Below are 24,103 nucleotides of genomic sequence, written 5' to 3'. Positions count from 1 at the left end.
ACATGCCGCGGAGCAACTAAGCCCGTGCGGCACAACTACTGAGCCTGCGCTCTAGAGCCCGCAAGCCACAGCTACTGAGCCCGCGTGCCACAACTACTGAAGCCTGTGCACCTAGAGCCCGTGCTCTGCAACAAGAGAAGCCACCGCAATGAGAAGCCCGCGCACCGCAACAAGGAGTAGCCCCCGCTCACCGCAACTAGAGAAAAGCCTGTGCGCGGCAACGAGGACCCAACACGGCCAAAAATAAAATATAAATAATAAATTTATAAAAAAAATAAGGACGTCCTTTTCTATATACACAATTCTGTTATCATACTTAAGATTATAAGAATTTCATAGTCAGGTTTTCCCATTTCCCCTCATATGTCTGTTATAGCTGTTTTTTGCTCTGACATCCAGTCCAGGCCCAGGTATTACCTGTAATCATGTGTTCAGTCTCTTTTCATTGAGACTTGTCCCCTGCATTCTTTGTCCAGTGTTGGTGCCTGTTTGAAGAGACTGAGCGAGTTGTAGAATGTCCCACATTCCGTGTGTCTGATCGTTTCCTCACGAGGTTGTCTACCTCGTTCATCTTCAGTATTTCTCGTCCACTGGGGGAAGGGCTGAGGGCTCAGTCTCATCCTGGATTTGGTGTGAACTCTTCATTGTTGAGGCCGCGTGCTGCCCGTGCATCCCATCGGAGGCGCCAAGGTCAGGCCGTGTCACCGTGTGGGTGCCAGTGTGAGCACTTGGTAGGGGCACCCGCCCCAGGTGTCTCCAGCGGGAAGAGGTAGGCGCTTCCCCCTTTGCAGTTGGAAGACTTCTTGGGGCTGTTCTGGGGCTTCGTGTGAATATCCGACCCCTACAGCCCTTCACCTACTGTCCTAACATCCTTGGCTGTGCTTTGCCTGGATCAGCTATTTAAATGGAGCTTTCAAGATGGTAATTCTTCTAATGCTATCATTTGGTCTCCCTTTATGAGCAGGCATTCATCTATAAAGAGACTTTCTCTCATCAACCAGGAGTGAACTACATATATGTTCTCCAAAAAAGGCAGAACAAATGTTAAATACTTTCCCTTTAATTTCTAATTTTCAGAGTAAGAACTTACTGTAATAGTTACTCTAATAGTGACAGTTCAGGTTTTGTGTATCCTAGCTCTTTGTTTTGTCTTTGGCCAGCTGTAGCCCTTTGGGTTGGCCTGAGTCTGTTGACACGCTCTGGTTGGACTTTGGGCAGTTCCTCCCTTTCTGGAGCAAAGGTGTCCAGGCTCGCCTTGTGCTTTTTCTGCCTCAGATCCAGTTACCTGTTTCTCCCGGGAGCCTGGCCCCCCACTGGGAGTGCTTTCTAAAGATCCTCTCACTGCTGTGGCCTCTCCCACTGCAGAGCACAGGCTCTGGACGCACAGGCTCAGCGGCCATGGCTCACGGGCCCAGCCGCTCCGCGGCATGTGGGATCTTCCCGGACCGGGGTACGAACCCATGTCCCCTGCATCGGCAGGCGGACTCTCAACCACTGCGCCACGAGGGAAGCCCATCAATACGGGCACTTTTGATCGGGGTCTCAACTGCTTCTAGGCCTTTCCCTGGGCAGAGCTGGGGCATGTATATTAAAACATGAGTTCACCTTGATATTTCTAGTTTAAATTTAGAGGGTTTTCCCTAAAATATTTTATTTGTATCTCTTTCCTCTTAAACCGAAAATCGTGTTTCCTGATAATATATTTACTTATTTACTTTCCCTTGTAATTTACACAATGTATTTTCAAAATTATACTGCTGGTTTGAATACTAACGTTACATGGCTGACAACAGTTCAGATTTCTTTGTGTTCTTCTGGTCTTGGGCTGTGTCCCACCGAGGATGTAGAGTTGAGTGAGTGTGGCCCAAAGCCCTTGTGTTCATTCTTTTCTCTATGGAGTTATGTTGCCTATTTGATGTTCAGTCGAATTTGTTGGTTTCAGTTTGTTTTCAATTTCATATTTGCCGCCTTTCCTTTTTTTTTTTTGCGGTACACGCGCCTCTCACTGTTGTGGCCTCTCCCGTTGTGGAGCACAGGCTCCGGACGCGCAGGCTCAGCGGCCATGGCTCACGGGCCCAGCCGCTCTGCGGCATGTGGGATCTTCCCGAACCGGGACATGAACCCGTGTTCCCTCCATCGGCAGGCGGACTCTCAACCACTGCGCCACCAGGGAAGTCCCTGCCTTCTTTCCTTTTTGATTGGAATATATACGTGGCCCCAAACATAAAACCGTAGTTGAATGAGCACTCAAGGCTCCCTTCGACCCTCACCCCTCTAGACAGTCCCCACCTGCTCACCGGCCTAGGGGTGACCAGGTTTCTAGTTTCTGGCTTAAGCAAATATTTACGTTTTTATCTTTTGGTTTTTCTTATTCAGTAGGTGGCATACCAAATACACTTTTTCACTGTGCTATTTTCAGTTAACTTTCCATCCTGAGTTCCACTCCATGTGGAAACCGTCTGCATTGTTTTTACAGCGACATCGTCCTACATTGGGTGCACGTTCTGTGGTTTATTTAACCATCATGCTACTGATGGAGGTTTGGGTCTTTCCAGGGTTCTGCTGTTTCAGGTAATGCAGCAATGAGTAACCTTGTGTTTCTCATGTTTTCTGTGTATGGAGGTATGTTTTAGGGCAGATTGCTGGCAGTGGGATTATAGGATAAAAGGCTTCAGTGGTGTTGATAGACAGCACCACCTCCTCTCTGTTAGCCTGAGATCTTTTGGCCTCCTCCACAAAATAGGTTGTTACATTCTGATTGATGTGAGATAGATCTTAGTGAAGTTTTAATGTGCATTTCTCTTGTAATGAGTGAAGTTGAGCATCTTTTGTCTTTGTCTGCAAACTTCTATTCCTGTCTTTTTCCATTTCTCTATCAGATTTTTCATCTATTTTGTCCTCTGTTTTGGGAACTGTATTAGGAAGATTAGCTGTTGCCTGTGATATACATTGCAAATATGCTTCCTACTTTGTCGTTTGTCTTTTTGCTTTGCTTATGATGGGTTTTGCTATGTAAAGGTGTTACTTTCGTGTAGTCTGATGTGTCAGTCTTTTATTGCTTCTAGATTCTTGAGTCATAGATGCAAAGGCTTTCTCCTCCCCTAGCTCAGCAAGAGATTCGTGCATGGTTTCTTCTAGGATTTACAGGTTTCATTTTTTACATTTAGATTTCTGATCTCTATGTAGTTTATCCTGCTGTGTGATGGCAGACATGGATCAGTTTTATCTTTTTCCAAATGTCTATCCAGTTGCCCCAGTCTATCCAGTTGCCCCAGTACTATTTATTAAAACGTTCGTCTTTTTCCCCAGTGACTTGAGAGCCACCCTTATCATATAGCAAACTTTTTTTTATTACTTGGGTGTAATTCTGGATTTTCTTGCTTGTTCCATTAGACTAGAGGTTGGCAAACGGATTTCTGTTAAGGGCCAGATCATAAATATTTTAGACTTTCTGGGTTCACATATGATCTCTGTGTAATCATTTTCTTCTTTTTCTGACTTTTGTTTTTCACAACCCTTAGAAAATGTAAGAGCCATTCTTAGCTCACAGCTGGGTTGGCCTGTGGGCTGTAGTTCACCAGACTCTTCATGAGACTGTCTGTCTACACACGAAGGTCGCGCTCTTTGATCAGAGGTGTTATGCTATTCTGTTTTGCACCATTCTCCAGGCATTCTTGCTGGTTTAGTTTTCTATGTGAACTTGTTAGGCTCTATCTGGGGTTCTGGAGAAGTTCATAGATGAACGAGAGGGGAACTGCTCTTGAAGGACAGGAGGGGACCTGCCCAGGAACGGGGATGTCTTCCCATCTGCTCATTTCTGCTTCCCTGTCTTCTGAAGGCACACAAGTGTACCTTAAATAGGTTTTGCTATTTTCTTGTTTTTTAATCAATTAGATTTTGCATTTCCCTTTATTATTACACCCCCTTCTGCTTTCTTTTTGGTGTTCTCTATTGTTATTTTCCTAATTTGTTTGAGTTGCTTAATTCATTTATTTTAATTCTTTTGTTCTTGTGGATATAAAGTATTGAAGGCTATGAATTTTCCTTTGATTATTGCTTTATGTTTTGGTGATTCTGATAAGTAGTATTTTCATTATCATTATTCTAAAAAAATCTGTTGTGATCGTGTTTTCCATTTGACACAGAATTATTTAAGAATAAGTGAATTGTTTTGAAAAACTTTTTCCAATTTCTAGTTTGTTGGATTGTGATCAGAGAATATTATTTGTAATATCTCTACTTTAAGGAGCGTATTTAGGTTTTCTTTGTGGTGGAATAGACAGTAAATTTTTATTAATGTTCCAAATATACTTGAAAAGATATATTCTCTGTTATTGGGGTACCATGTTGTATGTGTATGCATACACTCTGCCTTATGGATTAGCTGGTCTGGTCTTCTGTATCCTTACTTATTTATGGTCCACTTGACCTGCCTTGAAAGGAAAACGGTTGTTTGGTCTCCACTGTCATTGTGTTTTCATCTGTTTCTTCTTACATCTCCGGATTTCTGCTCTGTTATTTGGTGCATAGGTACTCCAAGCTGTTAAGCATTCATCATGTGTTGTAGACTGTAGTGTTTTAAAGTGTTTGTCATCAGAGGAGTCGTGGCTGCCTTCACGGAGCAGGAGGTGTTTGTCATGAAGGAGGGGTGGAGATTGAGAAGAGGAGTGGGGGAGGACCGTCCAGCTGGAGGCAGAGCATCTGCCAGATCTGGCCGTGGTGGTGGGGAAGGACTGAGGTGCATCAGGGACCCCAGCTGGGCTGGGTGGCGTCTGTGAAGGGGTGAGGGCGGTAAGCCGGGGAGCCTGGGAAGACCCTATGGGGTGGTACCACTACCCCCAGGAGTCAGTGGTCAGCGCCACTGCAGGTTTTTGAGTGGGATGGAGACGACGCAGGATTCCTTTTGTGGATGCTTTGGCAGTGCCATGGGATGGACTGTGGGGGGCCTGGACCTCAGGGAAGGCCACTGAGGAGTCAGTTGTCTTAGCCAGACAGGAGCAAAGGGGTCCGAGCCTACAGTGGGGAGGAATTGGGAGGGTCCAGCATGAGGGGCCTTGGACTGTGCCCAGACCAGGATGGCCCCCGTGTGCGACACTCAGCACACTGTCAGCTCTGGGCTCAAAGTGTCCCCCCAAGACCGTGAGCTCCATCAGGGCAGGGACCCTGTCCATCCTGTTCTGCCACACGACCCCACGCGGGGCCTGGGACATTTGCCGCGTGTGAATTAATGGTCGTATTGAGGGGACCCGGCAGCTGACGGGATGTGGTGGTGATAGAGCCCAGCCAGGGGGTCGGCAGGACGCGGTGCCGGGCGGCACTCTGGGGTGACGCAAGGGGGAGCTGGCTGCGGAGGAAGACGCGGGGTCCAGCTGGGACATTACTGCATTCAGGCGTGAGTGCAAGTTCTGGTGGAGGCTCTGTGGGACTGGAGGTGTTGGGGGTGAGTGTGCAGAGCGCCCAGGCAAGGGTGTCTGCGGGTGTCATTTGGGGGTCGCCCCACACGGTCACGTCCGTGTGCACCCTGGAGCCGGCGGTCTGACCTGCATCGGGGGCCGGTGCTGCCGCTGCCCCTTCCTTGCAGCCCAGCGGGACCCAGCAGGTGGGCGCTGCCGTCGGTGCTGCGAGCTCGACCTTCCTCATTTCCCGGTCCTCATTCCAGCTCATTCCAGCCCTCACTGCACCTGGATGAGCCAGCCTCAGGGTGGGTGTCGGGAGACTGATCAGGTGCCGCAGGCCGCTTACTTCTCAGACCTGCCCGTTGGGGGCTGGGGTGGCACGTGACCTTGGCCTCCACAGGCCCAGTGACTTGGGACACGGGGGCCTGGCCTGCCGTGTGCGACGTCACTCCAGCCCCTCCCGTGGTGCCCCTCCATCCTAGAGGGCGCTTCTGTCAGCGCTCTAGCGGTGCGGGAGCCAGGGACCCGCCGGTCCTTGCTCTGTATCCCCTGGGCCCACCGGGGGCCCTCCCCCCGCGCGCCGAGCTGGGTCCCGTCCGGACCTGCTTCACTGCTCCCACCGAGCACACTGTCCTGGCCTTGAGGACAGCGGAGAGGGCGCTGTGTGGGCACCCACGGGGCGAGGGTCTCAGCCTGCCCGGGGCCGCTTGGGCTGCCGAGCAAACGTCCGCCTTCCTCCCTGGGGTTAGCGTTCTGCTCAGCGGGGCCACGTAAATACTGTTATGTTATTGACGGAAAGGGCAGAAATGTTGTTCTCAGTGTGTTTCCCCTGCATTGCTGTCCCTGCACTTTAACTAATTGTGACTTCAATGACATCTTTGCCAATTTAGGATTAATGGTGATGCCACTTTGCAAAGGTGAAGGCGGGGGCCGCAGTCCGGCTCCTGTCTCGTAGTGATAAGCCTGGCACCAGGAGCGGCCTTGGAGAGGCCTGTGCTTCTGTGGGGCTCCTGGGCGTGTTGGGGGCGGGAGGCATCGGGGTGGCCTAGGCACCGTGTGCTGAGCTCCGTCTCGATTTGAGCTCTCCATGCGCCTGTGTGTGAATACCCCGGTTTCTAAAAAATTTTATTGGAGTAGAGTTGATTTACAATGTTGTGTCAATTGCTGCTGTACAGCAAAGTGATTCAGTTGTACATATATACAGTCTTTTTCATATTCTTTTCCATTACGGTTTGTCACAGGATGTTGACAGTAGTTCCCTGTGCTACACACTAGGACCTTGTTGTTTATCTATTCTGTATATAATAGTTTGCATCTGCTGACCCCAAACTCCCACTCCAGCCCTCTCCCACCCTCGTCCCCGTTGACAACCACAAAGCCTGTTCTCTGTGTCTGTGAGTCTGTTTCTGTTTTGAAGATAAGTTCATTGGTGTCATATTTTAGATTCCACATATGAGTGATATTATATGATATTTGTCTTTCTCTGACTTACTTCACTTAGTATGATAATCTCTAGGTCCATCCGTGTTGCTGCAAATGGCATCATTTCATTCTCTTTTTATGGCTGAGTAGTATTCCACTGTGTATATGTACCGCATCTCCTTTATCTGGTGACCACCCGGTCTTGACAGAAGATGTAGACAGCATTTCTCCCTAAATCCTGTGCGCCCAGAGTCATACTCCCTGACTGGCCCCGTCGGGGCATCTCTCCTTATCCAGCATAGACTGTTTCACTAGGACTTGGTAAAAACCATCAGTCTTATTTGGGGAGGAGCTTATTGCATATACATTGGAAAGAAATGTAGTCTTCTGAACACCACTGTTCATGTTGTTAATTTAGATATTTTATAATGTTTTGATTAATGTATTTATTAAGCTGTAACGCTGACAGAAGCAGAAATTAGTCATCATGACCAGAGCAGAAACTCCTCCAAGTGTAAAGGTGATAAATGATTCCAATTTCTTCTGGGCACATTTGGGGCCTCTTTGCACAGGGTCTCCAGGCTTTCAGCTGAAGTACCTGGTGGGCCCTGGATTCCTGAGACCCGGGGAGCAGTGCTGGTTCGCCCGCTACCTGGCCACGCAGACCCTGCAGATCGACGTCTGGGATGGAGACTCCCTGCTTCTCGTCGGATCCGCCGCCGTTCAGATGAAGGTAACGTTTCGCCGCGGTCCTTTCTGTGAGGTCTGTCGCCCGGCAGTGTGGGCCATCGCCCAGCACTGGGCATTGTCCAGGGGCCTGGCTTCTTGGGTCACAAATTCAAGACACTGCAAAGTCCTCTCCTTCCCCAAAGGAAAGGATGTTCACAGAGTCTAAGCTCAATCATGCTAGGTTGCATCCGCCCAGTTATCAGTTCCTCCTGTGAACCGACCCTCCAGGCGACGTCACCTCTGCTCCCTTGACGGTGAGGATGGATGTTCCCTGAGAGCAGCTCGGGATCAGGCTTGTTCCCCAAGAGCCTGGCCAGTCCATCAGAGGTGTGCCCTCGGGACGGAGGACAAGATGAATGAATGATGGGGTGGGAAAATGTTTCCTGATGCCTGTTCTCAGTTCCATGAATTGTGCTTCTGTCATTCTAACTAGAATCGGAAGCTAATTCGTTTTCTAACTGTGCCTCCCATTCTCCTCATATTCTAAAACTGAAGTCCATGCATTAATTCAATTTTCTTCCCAGGGTTTCTCCCCAAACCTTCCCTGTCGTGTGACCAGGACCCCAGAGGGTCATTGTGGGGTCACATGGCGGCCTCTGGGCCAGGCACTGGGCCACATCCACTTGCCGACATGCTGTCCCGAGAGTTTTCCTCCCTGCCTTGAGGTGGACGGGGGAGAGGATACAGCACCATTGCTGCAGCTCTGGAATCTCTCTGACCTTCATTCCCTTTTCCTTCATCCCACACAGCTATTTCCCTCTGGACTCCAGCCACGGGCCCCCTTGGTTTCCCTTCCTGAGCCTTGCACGGCTGGTTACTGAGGCCTGCAGATCTGGTCCCGTCCCCCCTTGCCTCTCAGCACCCTGGCCCGCGAGGATCTCGTGGCTCCTGTACCGCAGCGGCCCCGGCCCCATGCCCCCCAACCTCTGGGGGCCGCCTGCTCCTCCGTCCCTCCCTTCCTCTGGCGGCTGACCCGGGCTGTAACTGTCCCATCCACCGGGGCTCGGGGCCCTTCCCTGAGGGGCTGAGGCCCTCAGGACAGTGGAGGGAGCCGGGGGGGCAGTGTGCAAAGAGTTATGGGGCAGGGTCACAGCTGGTGAGGACTCAGCAGGTGTCGGCTGGTGTTCTCATTCCTCAGGCCCCCCATGGGAGCGACCCCCAAGGTCGTCATGGATATGGCCCGTCTGTCTCCTACACTGGCCAGTGATGTCATGGAGGGTGGGAACGGGATGGCCACTGACCCCTCCCCAGCACAGTCCTAGGCCACCGTGGGTAGGGCATGGCTGAGAATGGATGAATAGAAGGAGGGAGGGAGGGGTGAGGTGAAAGGCAGGAGGGGCGGGGCGAGGCGAGGGGAGGGGAGGGAGGGGCGAGCCAAGCCCATGGAGGGGTTATTTGATCTCATCCTCCACGAAGAGCCCCTTCAACAAGTGCTGTCAGGTTTACTGACACAGAATTGGTTTAAATAAAATGGAATTTTACTTTCTAAAAATAAGCAAGTCTTCACTTTAACATCTATGTAGAAAAGATGGAAAATTTGTGTAAGTCCGGGTCCTGAGCTGTCAAGGTGCTTACATGGCCTTCTGTGGATATTTCCTGCGTTTACAGACGCATCACAGCTCGTGCACTGTCCCCCGTTGTTGGACATTTAAGCGCCTTGTCCTGGTGGAAACATTGCAGGGAACATCTTGGGGTCACGCTGGCTCACCCCTCCAGCTCATTTCCTGAGCGGTGACAGCGCCAGCATCGTTGGGGTCTCACGGTGGTCGCTGCTGGTGCCTGGTTGCAGCCCCGCTCTGATGCGGTGTCCTCAGCCCGGCCCTGGGACTGCTACCCTGATCCCCACGTCCAGCAATGGAGCCGAAGCCCCGGGTCGTGCTGGGACCAGGCTTTCAGCCCAGGTCTGACTCCATCATCTTCTCCCCAAATGAGAACACCCCAAAGCCACATTTCCGAGTCACGTGTGCACAAATACGGAGCCTCGGGCAGGGGGCCCAGGGGCCCGGCACGGCGCTCTTCCCGGAAGATGACCAAGGCGCCTGCTTTCCCACCCTTTATAGGGTGGGGAAAAAAACCTCTGCGGTTTCCTAGGTGAGACGCGATGCCCTGTTTTTATGGCATCACTGCTCCCGGGGCAGCCGGGCGTCGCTCCTTGCCTTGACTGGCCACCGTCTGCAGGGGTCTTCACCCCGTCTGGCTGCCGAGGCTCCTGGCCCGTGAACGTGTTGGCGTTATGTGGACAAGCGCTGCTGAGCAAGCAGGGTCTCCGGAAGCCCCAGACCCACTCAGGAGGGATCTGGTCTGGGCGTGTCCGCCCCAGAGACAGGCAGAGGACAAGTGCTGGAGGGACAGGGTCAGAATTCCAGAAGCAGGACCTGAACCTGGCCCCGCGCTTCCATTTACGTGTGACAGTCAAGAGGCCTGGTGATGTGCCCGGGCCTCCCAGGAGAAGGGGCCCAGCCCTCCCTCCCGGCCAGCCCCACTCGCTGTTGGGCTCAGGAGAGTTCTGAAGGGTTAAACTTGATTAGCAGAGAAGAGTGGGGTCGGAAAGGACCCTCTTGACCCAGCTCCGTCTGCCCTGCGGCCCCTCCTCGGACCTGCTGCCCGCCTTTCTGCCACACTGAAGCCCCCTGTGTCCCGCCTGGGCCTGGCGTGCCCTCCCCCTGCCTGGAGGCACATCTTCATCCTGAGGGGCCCAGTGGAGGCTCCTCGGGGCTCCCGCCGACGCGGAGCTGGGCTTCCTCAGCATCCCCCCTTGTTCTGTGCCGTGTTCTCATTTTCTCCGTGTGCAGGGTGTTCCACGCAGGTGGCTGCCAGGCCCACTTGTGTATTCCTGGGGTTTGCTCAGTGGGTGAATCGGGATGCACTTTGTTAATAAGGATTTGGGGGAAAGACCCGACAGCAGGGACTTGGGTTTTCGGAAGCAGATAGCTCCTGACTTGGCCGCCCTCTGACCGGTCCTTTCTCCTCTGCAGCACCTCCTCCGCCAAGGGCGCCCAGCCGTTCAGGTCTCGCATGAGCTTGAGGTTGTGGCGACAGAACACGAACAGGACACCATGGTGGTGAGTGGAGACGTGACCAGGTTTGGCTGCATCAAGCCCATCAACGTCCACACGGTGGTGAAGGGCCGGCTGCACCTGACCTTGGCTAACGTGGGTAAGAGTCCCTGGCAGCTTTGCCCTTGTTCCTGGGTGGCTACTATTCTTCCCATTAGGGGCATGAGCCCCCTCAGGACAGTGGTCACATCGTGGGCATCAGCACTCAGTAGGAATTCAGAAGAGCTGTCATTAGCTTGACTACTAAGTATGCCCTTGACCACTGAGCAACTGTCCTTGACCGCCGAGCATCTGCCCTTGACCACTGAGCACCTTCTCTTGACCACTGAACAACTGTCCTTCACCACCGAGCATCTTCCCTTGACCACTGAGCATCTGCCCTTGACCACTGAGCATCTGCCCTTGACCACTGAGCATCTTCCCTTGACCACCGAGCATCTGCCCTTGACCACTGAGCATCTGTTCTCGACCACTGAGGCTTCTCCTGACCACTAAGCCTGCCCTTGACCACTGAGCCTTCCCTGGCACCAGTTGTTTGGTGTTCCTGATTTCTGGTCGGGGTTTGGTATTATTAGCTGTCTCCGTCTTGCCCATGTTTTATTTCTGGTACTATCCATGGGGCATCGCTGTGACGATCCTCAAATCAGATGACTGGTTTCGGGAGAGAGTTTCATCTGGAGTTTCAGCTCATAGCACTGCCTCATTGTGGAGGAGAGAAGAGAGAACTGTTCCTAAACTTCCGCACCACACAGCTTGGGAACAGAGGGGCAGAGGGACGTGCTTGTTCAGAGCCGAGTACCTCGACCTTACGTCAGATGGTGTCCCAAGAGCTGCTCGTCAGAGACGCTGAGGAAAGCCCCAGTCCTCCTTCCATGTGGGCAGGGGGCTGGGGCTGGGTGTGGCCGGGATGGTCCTGCCTGGACATTCTGGGGGCTCCACTGAGGACCCTGATGGGACAGGGGACGTTAGGCCGGGCATGCCTGCCTGTGCCCGCCTCAGGGCAGAGGCCAGTGTGAGCCCTCGTGGGGCTAGTGACAAGCCCACTCCATCCCCCTCGAGGGGACTGAGGAAGGATTGAAAGCAGGACAACACTAAGCCATCTGAGGTTTCTGGACTCAAACCTCTCTGTCGTTTTATTGGGGAATTTTCCATTCCTTACAACCCAGCCTGATTTTAGACCTTGAGCCCCATGGGCCATTTCCACCTGTGCCGACAGCATGGGGCAGGCGGGGCTGGGACGGAACAGCAGGCATGAGCGCGGAGCTCATTAAGCCAGGTCTGAGGCTTCTGCTCCCTTGTTTACAAATGTAGGATCCCAGGCAGCCTGGAAAACAGACAATATGGAAACGGCAAAACTCAATTAGGTTCTGGAGAAATAAATGAGCTGTGTGTGAGAAGCAGACATTATTCAAAAGCTCCTACGACTGAGGGGAGTTGCTAGAAGCATTCTGCTTCCAAGATTGTGTTGGTTATTTTTATTTTTAATTCACCAGCCCACAAATGTGCAGTGACTCCAGGTTTTAAAATCTTATCTTCAGAAGAAAGATTAGCTCCATTATGCGTTATCTTAAATTGTCATTTTCATACGTTGCCTGCAAGAGAGAGATAAGCTCGTGGGAAGGGGCCTGAGATACCCAGCCCGGGAGGCTGTGAGGCAGAGGACCGATGCCGCGCGCAGCACACTTGTACGACGTGGCAGCACTGTGCTTTCCTCTGTCCATTCTGCAGTTCTTGAACAAAAAAAAAGTGTTGTGGCTTTTGTTTCTTTTTAAAACTGGTGGTTCTGCAGCGAGTGGCAGGCGCGGGCCAGCAGGTGGGGTGATGCTGTGCGGGCCTTCAGGGTGACAGAGGCAGGGTCAGCGCCTGCCCGGATGGGGCCCCGCCTCTGCATTCACAGCCGCGGTCAAGTGCGAGGCCGCGGATCCAGGCATCTGTCACCCACGCCCAGGTCTCCTGTGACTCTTCCCGTGGGAGAGGGCCGTCCTCGTGCTTGGCGGCTTCTCGGCTCAGGCGAGCTTTCTGACACTGTCTTTTTGCCAGCCTCATCTGAGGCTTTATGGGGTCATTCATCATTTAGAGATCCCAAGAGCCCCTTTCCTTTCTTTGACCCCGTGATCCTGGCTGTGCGTGTGACCATGGCTCCCCTGGGAGCTCCGCTGCCACTGTATCTGCAGGTCTCCCGTGGGGCCTTCCTGGGGAGGGCAGGCTGCCCTGACCCCCGGCTCATGGTCAGGTACTGGGGCTCTCAGGGTGTCTCCCCCGAGGCGTGTTTGGGCACAGACGTTTGCAGAAGGGCACAAAGGCCTTCTTGGAACAGCATGACACTCGAGGGCCTGACCGGAGAGTCTGCGACCATCCCAGAGCCCGGGGCCGGGCCCCCCGGAGACCTGCCCTGAGCGTCTCGAGCCCCAACTCGTGGTGGGAAAGCAGACTGCTGCTCAGACAGAGGAGGGTGTGGACCTGGAGAGCAGGGAGCTCGAAGGAAACGTGCCTCTGCCCACCCGCCATTTCTCTGCTGCAAAACGAACTCCAACCTGCGAGTGGAAAGTTGGGTGTGGGCGGGGATCCGGGCGAGTGTCATCGACTCTGTGCTGGTATTTATGTCTTGTGCGGGGCGGGGGGTGTTTTTCGTTCAGGTCACTTGTGTGAACGGAGAGTGGGGAGTCCCAGCTCACTGCCACCTTCCAGGTCACGGGTCATCTCGAATGACGGAGCCACCGGCTTCTCGGGAGGTGGCCTTCTCACGCCCGGGGCTCCCAGACGTGAGTGGAGAGACCGAGGGGCCTACGGGTGGAGGCTGGGGTTTGTGCTCGGGGAGGTGGGTGGGCGGTGGGGCAGAGCGAGAGGCGGGGGGCTGTGTGTGTGTGCGTGCGTGTATGTGTGTGCGTGTGCAGGAGCACACGCGTGCGCCTGTGTCGTGGGGCCCTGCCCTCTGGAGCTGGGGGCCCGAGCCATGGCTCCGCCTCCGGCTCAGTGACCTGCAGGCCACGTCGAGTCACCACGTTCGTCGGCCCAGCGCTCCCTAGGCTGGGCCCTGGGGAAGCCGCCGGTGTTACTTGGTGGAGATCGCAGTCCTAGGAGTGGCGTTTGTTTTCGGGTAGCTGCTTCTCGCCAGGGGAAGGGGACAGGAGGAAAAGGTCGGGATAAATATAGGCTGTTTTTTAAAAACTAATTTGAAACTCCCCATGTTGGGGAGAAGAGAAGCTTGGGAGATAAAGACCTGGGCTTGTGAAAATATCGCATAACACGGAAGTTTTTCCATCTCCTTTCAAATGACCCCACAGACCTGAATGTAAAATACTTGCCATTGGAATGAAAAGTGGGAGGTGCCCTTTGAGGAGCAGACCCAGAGGTTGCAGGTCATCTCATGTGGATCGGAAACTGCCACGAGTGTCTTGTGGTGATGGCCCTTGACTTTGTTGGTCTTGATCCTGTGCCCTGGGTGGGAATTCCAGAGCTGCGGGGGGCAGGACTGGGAGGCCTTTGGTGCCATCTTGGAAGGTCTCCAGAATCCCACGAGTCCCCTGAAACTCCAGCCCAAACTTTATGGGTCCTCGTACGTCTTCCCCGGGAGAGCGGCCCGGGTACATTCAGATGCTCAATGGGGTCCATGCCACGTGAGCCCGGCAGAGGCTGAGAGTCTGTCCCGGACCAGCTTCCTCATTTTACTGTTGAAAAAACTGAGACACAGACGTCAGGTGACATGGCCGGTTGTGTGGTTAAGGGTCGTGAACTTGGACTAGAATCTGGATTTCCTGCTTTGGGGCCAGTGCCTCCCCATCCCCAGCTGGTCCCTTTGGCCACCAAGAGAATGGATGGAGAGCTGGCTCCAGGGAGCAGGGAGTGCCTCCCATCTCCCCCCCGCCCCCAGGGACAGGTACGAGACGATTTGTGAAACCCACGGCCTGGGGCCCGGCAGGTCGGGGACTCCTCTGGGCAGCGCGGGGAGTTGCGACAGTGAGGGTTTGCTGAGGGATCCAGAGCCTCTGGAGTCATCAGTCTTCCAATCCCTGTTTTGGTCAAAACCAGAGGGCCGGGCACTCCACCAGAAGCCATGTCTCCACCCCCCGGGCCAGGTTCCGGAAGCGGGAAGTTGTGGCGAGTTTCGCAAGATGCTTTCTGGCTTCAGCAGTGTGGTTCCACACGGTCCCATCACCCCCACGGTTGGGGTGATGCAGTCTGAACACACAAGCCAGTTGATCACCCCCCAAGCCTTGCTTGTCTCCCACCCTGGCCCCTCCACTCGGGACCGGGGGCCTCGGGCTACTTGAGCCCGATCCAGGTTGGAGCTCCCGTTCCCTTGGAGCTGGACCCCAGACACACAAAAAGTGCTCTTTCGGGGTGGCCGCTTGAGACGCCTGCACCATCTCACGGCACCCGAAGAACCTCGTTTACTTGTGATGGAAGAAGAGGCGGCGAGTGAGGGGAAGCTGCTTCGACGCCACGTGGAGCACATCAGCAGGAGGCAGAGATACTCGAGGACAGGGAGTGCGGTCCAGCCGGCGGAGTTCAGGCTCGCTGTCACTTCCCGTGGTTCTGGGGGCGCCTGAAGGAAGGACAAGATGCTAAGTTGGGGCGCTCCCTCTCACCTGCCGCCTGTGCTGGGTTTACTGATTGTCCGGGAATCTCACGCGCCAGCTTGTGACGTGGCAGGTGCCACGTGTGCATGCCAGTGGCACAGCCAGTGGTGGGAGGGAGAAAATAGCTCTCCTGCCTGGCGGGGCCTGGCCTATCGTGGCTTCTGTTTGTCGGCTACACAGCTGTCCTGTGGGTCTAGGCTTCGAGTAGAGCCCCCGAAGGAGATGGTGCTCTAGAGGCCCAGCCAGCCAGAGGCAGCCGGGTGCAGAGGAGAAGCTCTGGGCTCCACCCGCCCCGGCTGGCCCGGGGCCTCAGGGCACAACTCACTGATCTGAGCTCGGGCCTCCTGATAACCCGCGCCCAGGGCGGGTTTGAGGACCTGACAGGACAGCGTGCCTGAGAGCCCGGATGGTGTGCTGGGCATCGCGGGTGCTCGCTGCGGGGGCTGGCGGTGAGCAGGGGCGCGGTCCTGGGCGAGGGCGTCTGGGGAATCCTAGAGCCTGAGCTTTTGCAACGCTGACCTTTTCCCTAGCAGACCCCCTAGTGGGCACTAATACGTTTGTATCTAAGCCCTGGGACAGAATCCCTTCTATGTGAGAGGTTGGTAAGGGAGGGATGCCGTGGAGGGCAGGGTGCGTCATTTCCACCTTTACCAGCCTCTGAGGGTTTATGAAAAGCTTGCGGCGCGGCTTGTCTCTGGAGGGCGTGGAGCCGTGGCTGCTTAGAGAACGTAAACTCTGACCTTTAACCTCTGGCCCTCCCTTTGAACCTTCCAGCAGTGAAAAATGTGGTCCAAGCGCAGAAGCTGGCCGACGTGGACAGTGAGCTGGCCGCCCTGCTCTTCACGCCCCCGTGGCAGGGGACGCGGCGGCCCCAGGGCGCCGGCCGTGAGGGGGACGCCGTGCGCAGGCGCAAGCTGGAGCGCATGAGGGCTGTGCGCCTGCGGGAGCGCGGAGCGGAGCCTGGCCGCTGCGGGCCAGGCGCGCTGGTGAGACTCGGCCCCGGTCCGCGGTCCTCGGGAACACTGCGGGAGCAGCCCCGTCCCCGCCCCTCCCCTTGCCTGCGAGCTCTCTCATCTTCCTGCCGCGTCCTGGTTACAGAGCATGAGACCCGACCTCGCAGCCACCGAGGGAAGTTTTCAGGCCAGAATTACCGGCGCGCTTAGGATAACAGCTGACTCCTGGGCTCCCCTCCATTGGTTGGGGGGAGTGTCCTTGCAGCCTAGGCTTTTAAGAAAGCTCCGACGGGGATTCTGAGGGCTCCCAGGTTTGGGGAGCAGAGCCGTGACAACGTCTACATCACGGGCTGTCAGAGTGATGGATCTTGCCAGAATTCCCACCTTAGACTAAAAATCTAAATAAGACCCTAAGAAATGGCTGTTTGCGGGACAAGGAAGCCACAGGGGCCTTAGGATCCTTTCCATTGAGGCAGGCGGGTGTCTGAACAGACGCCGTCCTTCTCAGGGGCCAGGCCTGTGCCCATGGCCTGGCAGACACAGGCAGTGGCCGGCCCTCCCCTGGGGCTCACAGAGGTGGGCAAGGACCCACCCTCAGGGGGGCCGTGGAGGGAGGGAGACAGAAATAAACCAACAGGCAAAAGACCATTCAGGGGGCTTCCTTCCCTGGTGGCGCAGTGGTTGAGAGTCCGCCTGCCGATGCAGGGGACGCGGGTCACAGAGGTGGGCAAGGACCCACCCTCAGGGGGGCCGTGGAGGGAGGGAGACAGAAATAAACCAACAGGCAAAAGACCATTCAGGGGGCTTCCTTCCCTGGTGGCGCAGTGGTTGAGACCCCCCCTGCCGATGCAGGGGACGCGGGTTCGTGCCCCGGTCCGGGAAGATCCCACGTGTCGCAGAGCGGCTGGGCCCGTGAGCCGTGGCCGCTGAGCCCAGACAGCCGGCTGGGCGAGCGGGTCCCCGGCAGAGGGCGGCAGAGTCTTGCTGGCTGAGGAGCAGCGCTGTGGCTGTGAGGTCGCCTTGAGGGGAGGCCGGCCGTGGGCTGGGCTTGGGGCAGGCCTCCTCCCCGGCCACGGTGCACCCAGGCTGCTCCCTCCTGTGCAGCCTCTGAGGCTCCGCCAGCCGTTACCGGGGGGGGGGGCAGGCCACGCCACGCCACGCCACGCCACGCCACGCCACGCCACAAGCGGTTCCCGCGTCCGGGTGGTTGGGCCCCGCACACGGCAAGAACTCAGTCCGATAGCTGCCGGTGTTGTTGTTAGCATCATTGTTATTATGATTAATTTGGCTAGTTTCCTCTTATTTGATATGTTCTTTTTAATTTGGCTGCGTTGGGTCTTTGTTGCTGCGTGCGGGCTTTCTCTAGTTGAAAGCAGGGGCTACTCTTCATTGCGGTGCGTGGGCTTCTCATTGCGGTGGCTTCTCTTGTGGTGGAGCACGGGCTCTAGGCGTGCGGGCTTCAGTAGTTGCTGCACACAGGCTCAGTAGTTGTGGCTCGCGGGCTCTGGAGCGCGGGCTCAGTAGTATGGCACACGGGCTTAGTTGCTCTGCGGCATGTGAGATCTTGCCGGACCAGGGATCGAACCCGTGTCCCCTTCATTGGCGGGCGGATTCTTAACCACTGCGCCACCAGGGAAGCCCTGATATGTCCTAATAGAGAAATCAACAGCTCAGAACTCTCATTTTGAATACAGCCGTGAGCTTGGAAGTAATTGGATTTCCAAGTACAAGAAAAATTTCCACTAAATTGTAATGATTTCCTGGGTTCGTAGCCCTGGAGAATTTTGAGGTGAAAGTAACTTGATGTATCAGATATGCGGTAGTCTCTCTCCCTTCCAGAGCTTTTTAGCCTTCTTCGAAGAAGGGGTGGGAGTTCTATGAAATCAGTGGGTCCTTGGGAAGAGAGTTGACAGGAGCTGTGTCCCGGCTGGCCCTGCACACGCGTGATGAGGGTGTGGAACTGTGTGTGACCTCTTGTGCGGGGGGGAGGCTGAGGGCAGCTGGCGTGCAGCTTTCTCTCCCTGATGGTCAGATTTGAGGGAGGCTGAGGGTCTCAGGGTTTCCTGGGGGAGGTGGTGAGCCTGGAGCCAGGTGGCACTGACACCTGCTTTGGAATCCCTGCGGTGCCCTGGGACAGTCACAGCCTCCCTGTGAGGGTCACTCGGCTTAACCTGTGTGCAGTGCTCAGGACGGCGGCTGCCCTAGAGACAGCGGTCAGTCCCTGCATCCTCTCTCCTCTGCGTACCCTCTACAGGGACACCCTAGCAGCTCCGGGATTGCCCCTCATGCTAGCAAATTGGTGGCACTAGTCCCATGTTCTGTGTTGTCAAAACATGCCAAGTGCCATGGAAGAGAGGACTCTACTTTCCAGAAATGCCAGCACTTGGCCCACGGGTCTCCCTGCCCATCCCTGGACCTGTCACGGGACCACAGTGCGAATTGCTGCCTCTTGGGGTCTGAGCGGTCCGATATGTGTCATCACCTCTGCCTGCATGGGTTTCGAATTAAGAAAGAAGACAGGTCTGTGGCAGAAAGAGACCAAAACGTCAGCTCTGTTTCACTGGTGGCTCTAGCCATTGGTAAAGCTGTTGCTGGAGGATTGGCTCACGTCTGTACGAGGCTGAGCCTGCGGTTAACGGCAGCCTGACGCAGTCTGGGTCATGCCAGGTGACCCCACAGGTGGATCCTTCTTTCCAGCCTTTCCACCTGGCCAGGGGCCGTGTGGGCACCTGATGCCCTGGGGCCACACTGTCTCGCCCTGTGGCGTTTACCCACCAGGCCTGCGGAAAACCAGGGAGTGGCCGTTACGGTGCCCGCCCGGGTGGTCAGTCTGACGGGCCAGTCCTGTGCCTACCTCCATGTGGCCTGTCCCCTAGAGCCCTCGTCCCAGGGCCTCTAACTGGTGGGCAGTACAGGTTGTGGCCTTGGTAGGTCAGAACAACCTGCTGTCTCAAGTCGAGGTTGAAAAGCCGAGCTCTGTCTGTTTCTCACCCTAAATTACATCTGGCCGTGCTGCCCAGCCCAGCCTGGTAGAGGCTCCATTCCGTCGAGAAGCTCTGATCATAAAATGCCCACATAGGGAGGCCTCAGATGTCAACATGACCACCCTCCCGTTTTGAAATCCCCTGGGGGAAACTAAAGGTTCAGCTTTCCCCTACTGGGGAAAGGCCAAAGTTTTGGATATTGGAAAGTCAGTCTCCAAAACAATTTAAATGAGAGGGCAGATTTAGTCCTCACCTTCTGAGTTAGAGTCCGAAGGCCTTCAGGTGCCTGGGCCTCCTTGGTTTTGGAGGCCCTCAGCACCCAGCTGCCTCCCTAGCACGTGGGCATGCCCTCTAGGCCTTGGGCTTGCAAAGCAGCCTTTGACGGGCCTCGCTTTTCACTGCAAGGCACCCGAGAAAGATAAGCCTGTCCCCAGCCTCTAGAACACATGTGGGGTGGCCAAGCCCATTGAAACATAAGGCATTGGATGAAGGAGGTGGATGAAGGACCCACGCTGAGCCCACCAAGGCAGCGTGCCTGGGTCTGGACCCTGGCCCAGCTTGCGGTCAGTCAGGCCCGGCCACAGCCCCTCCTGGGGACCCTGCTCGCAGACAGGACTCCCGCTGTCACACCGGAAGCCTGGCCGGTGAGCTGGTCACCCGCCTTAGTTTGGGGACCATTCTTTCCTCTTTTATTGGTAGCTTCTGCTCTTAATTCCCACTGTGCCCAGGTGGGTGGTTGGAGTCTCGGGGGCATGCGGGCAGAACCCGCCTTCCATGGGTACGTCACCTGTGGGCAGAGGGAAGCCGGGGTGCTGCAGACGGGCAGCCCCATTCCTTGTCCCCCGGAGCTGTAGGTGGCCATTCCCAACTGACCCCGTGTAGGTGGTGGGGGGGTGGTGATTCCAAGGAGATGTGGTGTTTGGGGTGGGTGGGGGAGGGGCCAGAGAACAGCCCCTAAGCAGCAGGGCACCCCGGGACCGTGGCCCCGCTTCAGCCCCTGTGTCTGCAGGCCCAGCAGAGCATCCATGCCCAGCACGCTCGGGACCTGCAGCTCATCGCCGCCTACCGGGAGCGCACCAAGGCTGAGAGCATTGCCAGCGCGCTGAGCATGGCCATCACCACGCGGCACACCATCTGTGCCACGCTGGGTGCCGCCGAGTTCTTCGAATTCGCTCTCAGGAACCCCGACAACACGCAGCACACCGTGACCATCTCGATCGACAGCGCTGAGCTCAGGTGGGAGGGTGGGGCGCCCCCTCGGGCCCCCAGCCCCGCCCAAAAGCCGAGCTGGTTTCACGCTCGCGGGTACTGGGACTGATGGGGAAGGACATTGTGCCCAGCGCCGTCTCCCCTCCCTCCAGCCTCATCCTGGACGGCCGGGAGTGGCGGTACTTCAAAGAGCTGGCCGGCCTGCACACGCCCCTGGAGGAGGACATGTTCCACCTGCGGGGCAGCCTGGCCCCCCAGCTCTTCCTACGCCCCCGGGAGATGGTCCACATCCCCTTCAAGTTCCAGACCTTCTCTGCGGGTCCGCAGGCCTCAGCGCAGGTGGGGAAGGCCATTCCTCCCGTGCCGAGGGGGCTGGCTGGGCATCGGGGAAGCCCATTTGCCAAGTAACATGGGAGATGGGGCCCTCCTCCCGTGCAGTGGGAGGGTTAGCTTTCGGCCATCCCCCGCCCCACCTGCCCCTCCACACGTCCTGGCACCTACGCTGTGCCCAGTGGCCCCGTGGTTCACCTGGGCTCAGGAGAGGCTGGACCACCTCCTCTTCAGTCTCTTTGCTAAATTGGTAAAAGAGCCGTTCTTAAACCTCAGAAGAGCTAGTGTTTTCTGAACTCCCCAGTTACTGCTGTTTGCCCGTTTCTCACGTAGCGTTTGCTCGCCGACGTGAACCGCAGAGACTCGGGGGTTTCACGTCAGGGTGCGAGCGAGCACGTGCTTTGGTAGGGCGGACGCGGCGTGCGCATTTCTTCCTGACCTTGTGAGGTCAGCTCTGTAGGGCAGTGGTCATCACTGAGACGGGTGTGAGAGGCTCACAGGTTTCAGTGCAGGCTCTTTGGATGCACTTTTGGGGCAAGAGGTCATCAGGAACGTGATGAAGGTGTCAGACCTCTGGCTTCGGGTGGAGCTGGGTTACGGGACCTGACCCCCACCCTCACAGCTCACACGGCCTCCGCTTCCTCTTTGGGGCTGTGGACCGGTTAATAACAGCAAGCGCCTGGGGTTCACTCTGAGCGTAAACGAGACCCCGGCGCCCTGGGCCCAGGGCGGCAGCCGTTCCTACAGGTGGAGGTCCCACTGGTAAAGAAGTGCCTGTCGCCCTGGGCCTCCATCTCATGACCTGGGGGCTCCCTGGTTTCTCGCAGGCCTCTGCTGAGCTGAGACTCGAGAAGGACACAGACGCTGGGTCACCTCGTAAGTCCAGCACGATGCCCACGAAACATGCCAAGGTAGGGGGGCAGACCGCCCATCCGGTGTTCCGAGGTCTTGCAGTGCCAGCCCGGGGTCTTGTGAGAGGACCGGGTGAAGCGCGTCATGGGTTCTGCTGTTTGTTACTAATGGTAAATAGGACTGAGTCCCATTGCCACCTCAGGGGCGGCTTGTTTGCAGGGCACACTTTTCAGCCCCCTGCCTGCCAATGGGATGTCCTTAGGGGAGGTTGGGACGCTGTCATTTTGTAGGAATTTCTGAAGTTTTCTTGTTGTTGTTTGTTTGTTTGGTAGACAGATGCCTTTTATAGGAGGTTGAAAGTAAAAAGAGAAACACTTTTACCCTCTGCCCGCCCCCCGCCCCGCCCCCCCGGGACAGATTTCGGTGCAGTCGCAGACTGAGGACCTGGCAGCCCTGTGTCCACAGCCCCATCCTCAGGGGAGATTTGCTGTGTTTTATTTAAATGTGGAGCCGCAGCTTTGCCTTTGTCTAAGGGATATGTCGACTCTTTATTTAGGGCTATAAATTAAATCAGAGAGGTTAATACGTTTTTCCTTACATGAGTTTGGAGTTTTAAAACAAATCCCAGATATCTTATTCAGCGTGTATCTCTAACATTTAAGGACTTAAAAAAAAAAAACAAAATCCGGCTACGTGACATCACTGCCCCCAAATTAGTAACAAATCCTCAGGACGGCCCGAGGTCCAGTCCATGCTGGTCACTCATCTTATCACGGTCGATTTGTGGGAGTTGGGGCCTGCTGTCCTCGATGCTCTGTCTGTGGAGATGAGGGCGTGGGCCGGCCTCCGTGGGCCAACCACAGCTTCACGTGCAGAGGCCACGGCGGGTGGCTGTTCATGGTGGCTGACGTGTCCGCTAAGGGTCCACTGCCCACATCCGTTATCCCACCAGGTGGAAAACGGTGAAATCCTCTCACTGTTCTTGTACTTAACTAGCTGTGACTCTTCTATAAACAAGAGCTTTCCCCCATCAGCCGTTTGGTTACGCTGAATATATTGATACTCAGTACCGGAAGGTCAGGATAAATGTTGGGTTCTTTCCCTTTATTTATCAATTGTAAAAATAATGAGTTGTGCCCTGGGAACATCCAAAGATGGTCAGTTTTTTGGGTGTCTTATTATGAACTCGTGATTTTATATTTGCTGTGTGGCAGGCACTGAGCTGTAAAACTGTCCTCTCTCTTTGGCCACAGCCATACCTTTCAAGTCAGCGCCTGTGCCTTTTTTTTTAAAAACAGCTCTTTATTGTGAAATGTTCTCAAACTTAGACAGAAGTTAAAAGAATAGTGCAAAGAGTTCTCATGAATTATTTACCCAGATTTCCCAGTTGTTGACATTTTATATTTGCCTTATCATTCTGTATCTATATTTATCCTTATTTTTTTCTGAACAATTTGAGAATAAGTTATGGACAAACTTCCCCGTTGTTCCATGAAACTTAGAGCTCCTGTGTCCTGAAAATAAGGACACTCCGCTCTATAACCACAGTAGAACCGGGGAAATCAGGAAGTTGGCACTGATACAATCTCATCACAGACCCCGCTTGCACTTTACCAAATATCCCAACACTGGATCCCTCACCCACCCAGGGTCCCACGGTGCGTCTGGTGGTCCCGCCCTAGCTTTCCTTGCCTCTCACGGCCTCGGTACTTTTGAAGTGCACAGGTCATTTCTGCTACCTGCCGCTTAGGCTGGGTTTGTCTGGTGTTTGCTCGTCGGTGGGTTCAGGCCGTGTATTCAGGGCAGGAAAAGCATAGACGTTTTTATGTGTTCTTCTCAGAACCTCTTATTGGGAGGGACACAATGTTGATTTGCTCTATTACCAGTGATGTTAATTTAACTCTCTTACTTGGTGAAGATGGTGTCTGCCAGGCTCCTTCAATGTAAAATTAATTAAGTATTTTATAGTTGATAATTAGAAAATAATGGGGAAGCATTTTGTCAGGAGATACTCAGACTCTGTAAATATCCTGCTCCTCATTCAACTTCTGCTGCTAGTTTTAATATCCGCCGATGCTTCTTTTTTTTTTAAACTGAAACATGTGGTTGATTTACAATGTCGTGCCTGTCTCTGCTGTACAGCAAAGTGACCCAGTTATACACAGAGACATTCTTTTTTTTTTTTTTTTTTTTTTTTTTTTTTGGAGTATAATTGCTTTACAGTGGTGTTTTAGTTTCTACTTTATAACAAAGTGAATCAGCTATACATATATATATATATATATATATATATATATATCCCCATATCTCCCCCCTCTTGCGCCTCCCCCCCACCCTCCCTATCCCACCCTTCTAGGTGGTCACAAAGCACCGAGCTGATACAGCACCTTCTTCTTGACGTTGTCATGAGAATTAGATGACATACACTGAACGTTATGATACTAAGTGAAGTCAGACAGAGAAAGACCAATATCATATGATAACGCTTATATGCAGAATCTTTAAATAATGATACAAATGAACTTATTTACAAAACAGAAACAGACTCACAGACATAGAGAAGGAACTTATGGTTACCGGTGGGGGGGGGGG

The 24,103-nt window shown here is 54.6% G+C and overlaps 1 protein-coding gene across 1 annotated transcript in view; it reads left to right on the top strand.

Moving 5' to 3' along the window:
• Nucleotides 1–24,103, top strand: part of NPHP4 (nephrocystin 4) — a 129,225-nt gene that overhangs the window by 98,452 nt on the left and 6,670 nt on the right. The window contains exons 16-22 of the mRNA XM_007453275.1: nt 7,391–7,551; nt 10,523–10,703; nt 13,240–13,365; nt 15,961–16,169; nt 20,130–20,356; nt 20,482–20,668; nt 21,487–21,570. Of these exons, the coding sequence (XP_007453337.1) occupies nt 7,391–7,551; nt 10,523–10,703; nt 13,240–13,365; nt 15,961–16,169; nt 20,130–20,356; nt 20,482–20,668; nt 21,487–21,570 (1,175 nt within the window). The remainder of the gene's footprint in view (nt 1–7,390; nt 7,552–10,522; nt 10,704–13,239; nt 13,366–15,960; nt 16,170–20,129; nt 20,357–20,481; nt 20,669–21,486; nt 21,571–24,103) is intronic.

This window comes from Lipotes vexillifer, unplaced genomic scaffold, assembly GCF_000442215.2.
Source record: "Lipotes vexillifer unplaced genomic scaffold, Lipotes_vexillifer_v1.1 scaffold575, whole genome shotgun sequence".
Taxonomy (NCBI): Eukaryota; Metazoa; Chordata; class Mammalia; order Artiodactyla; family Lipotidae; genus Lipotes; species Lipotes vexillifer.
The sequence above is the reverse complement of the archived record's forward strand: the minus strand, read 5'-3'. Positions and strand labels throughout refer to the sequence as shown.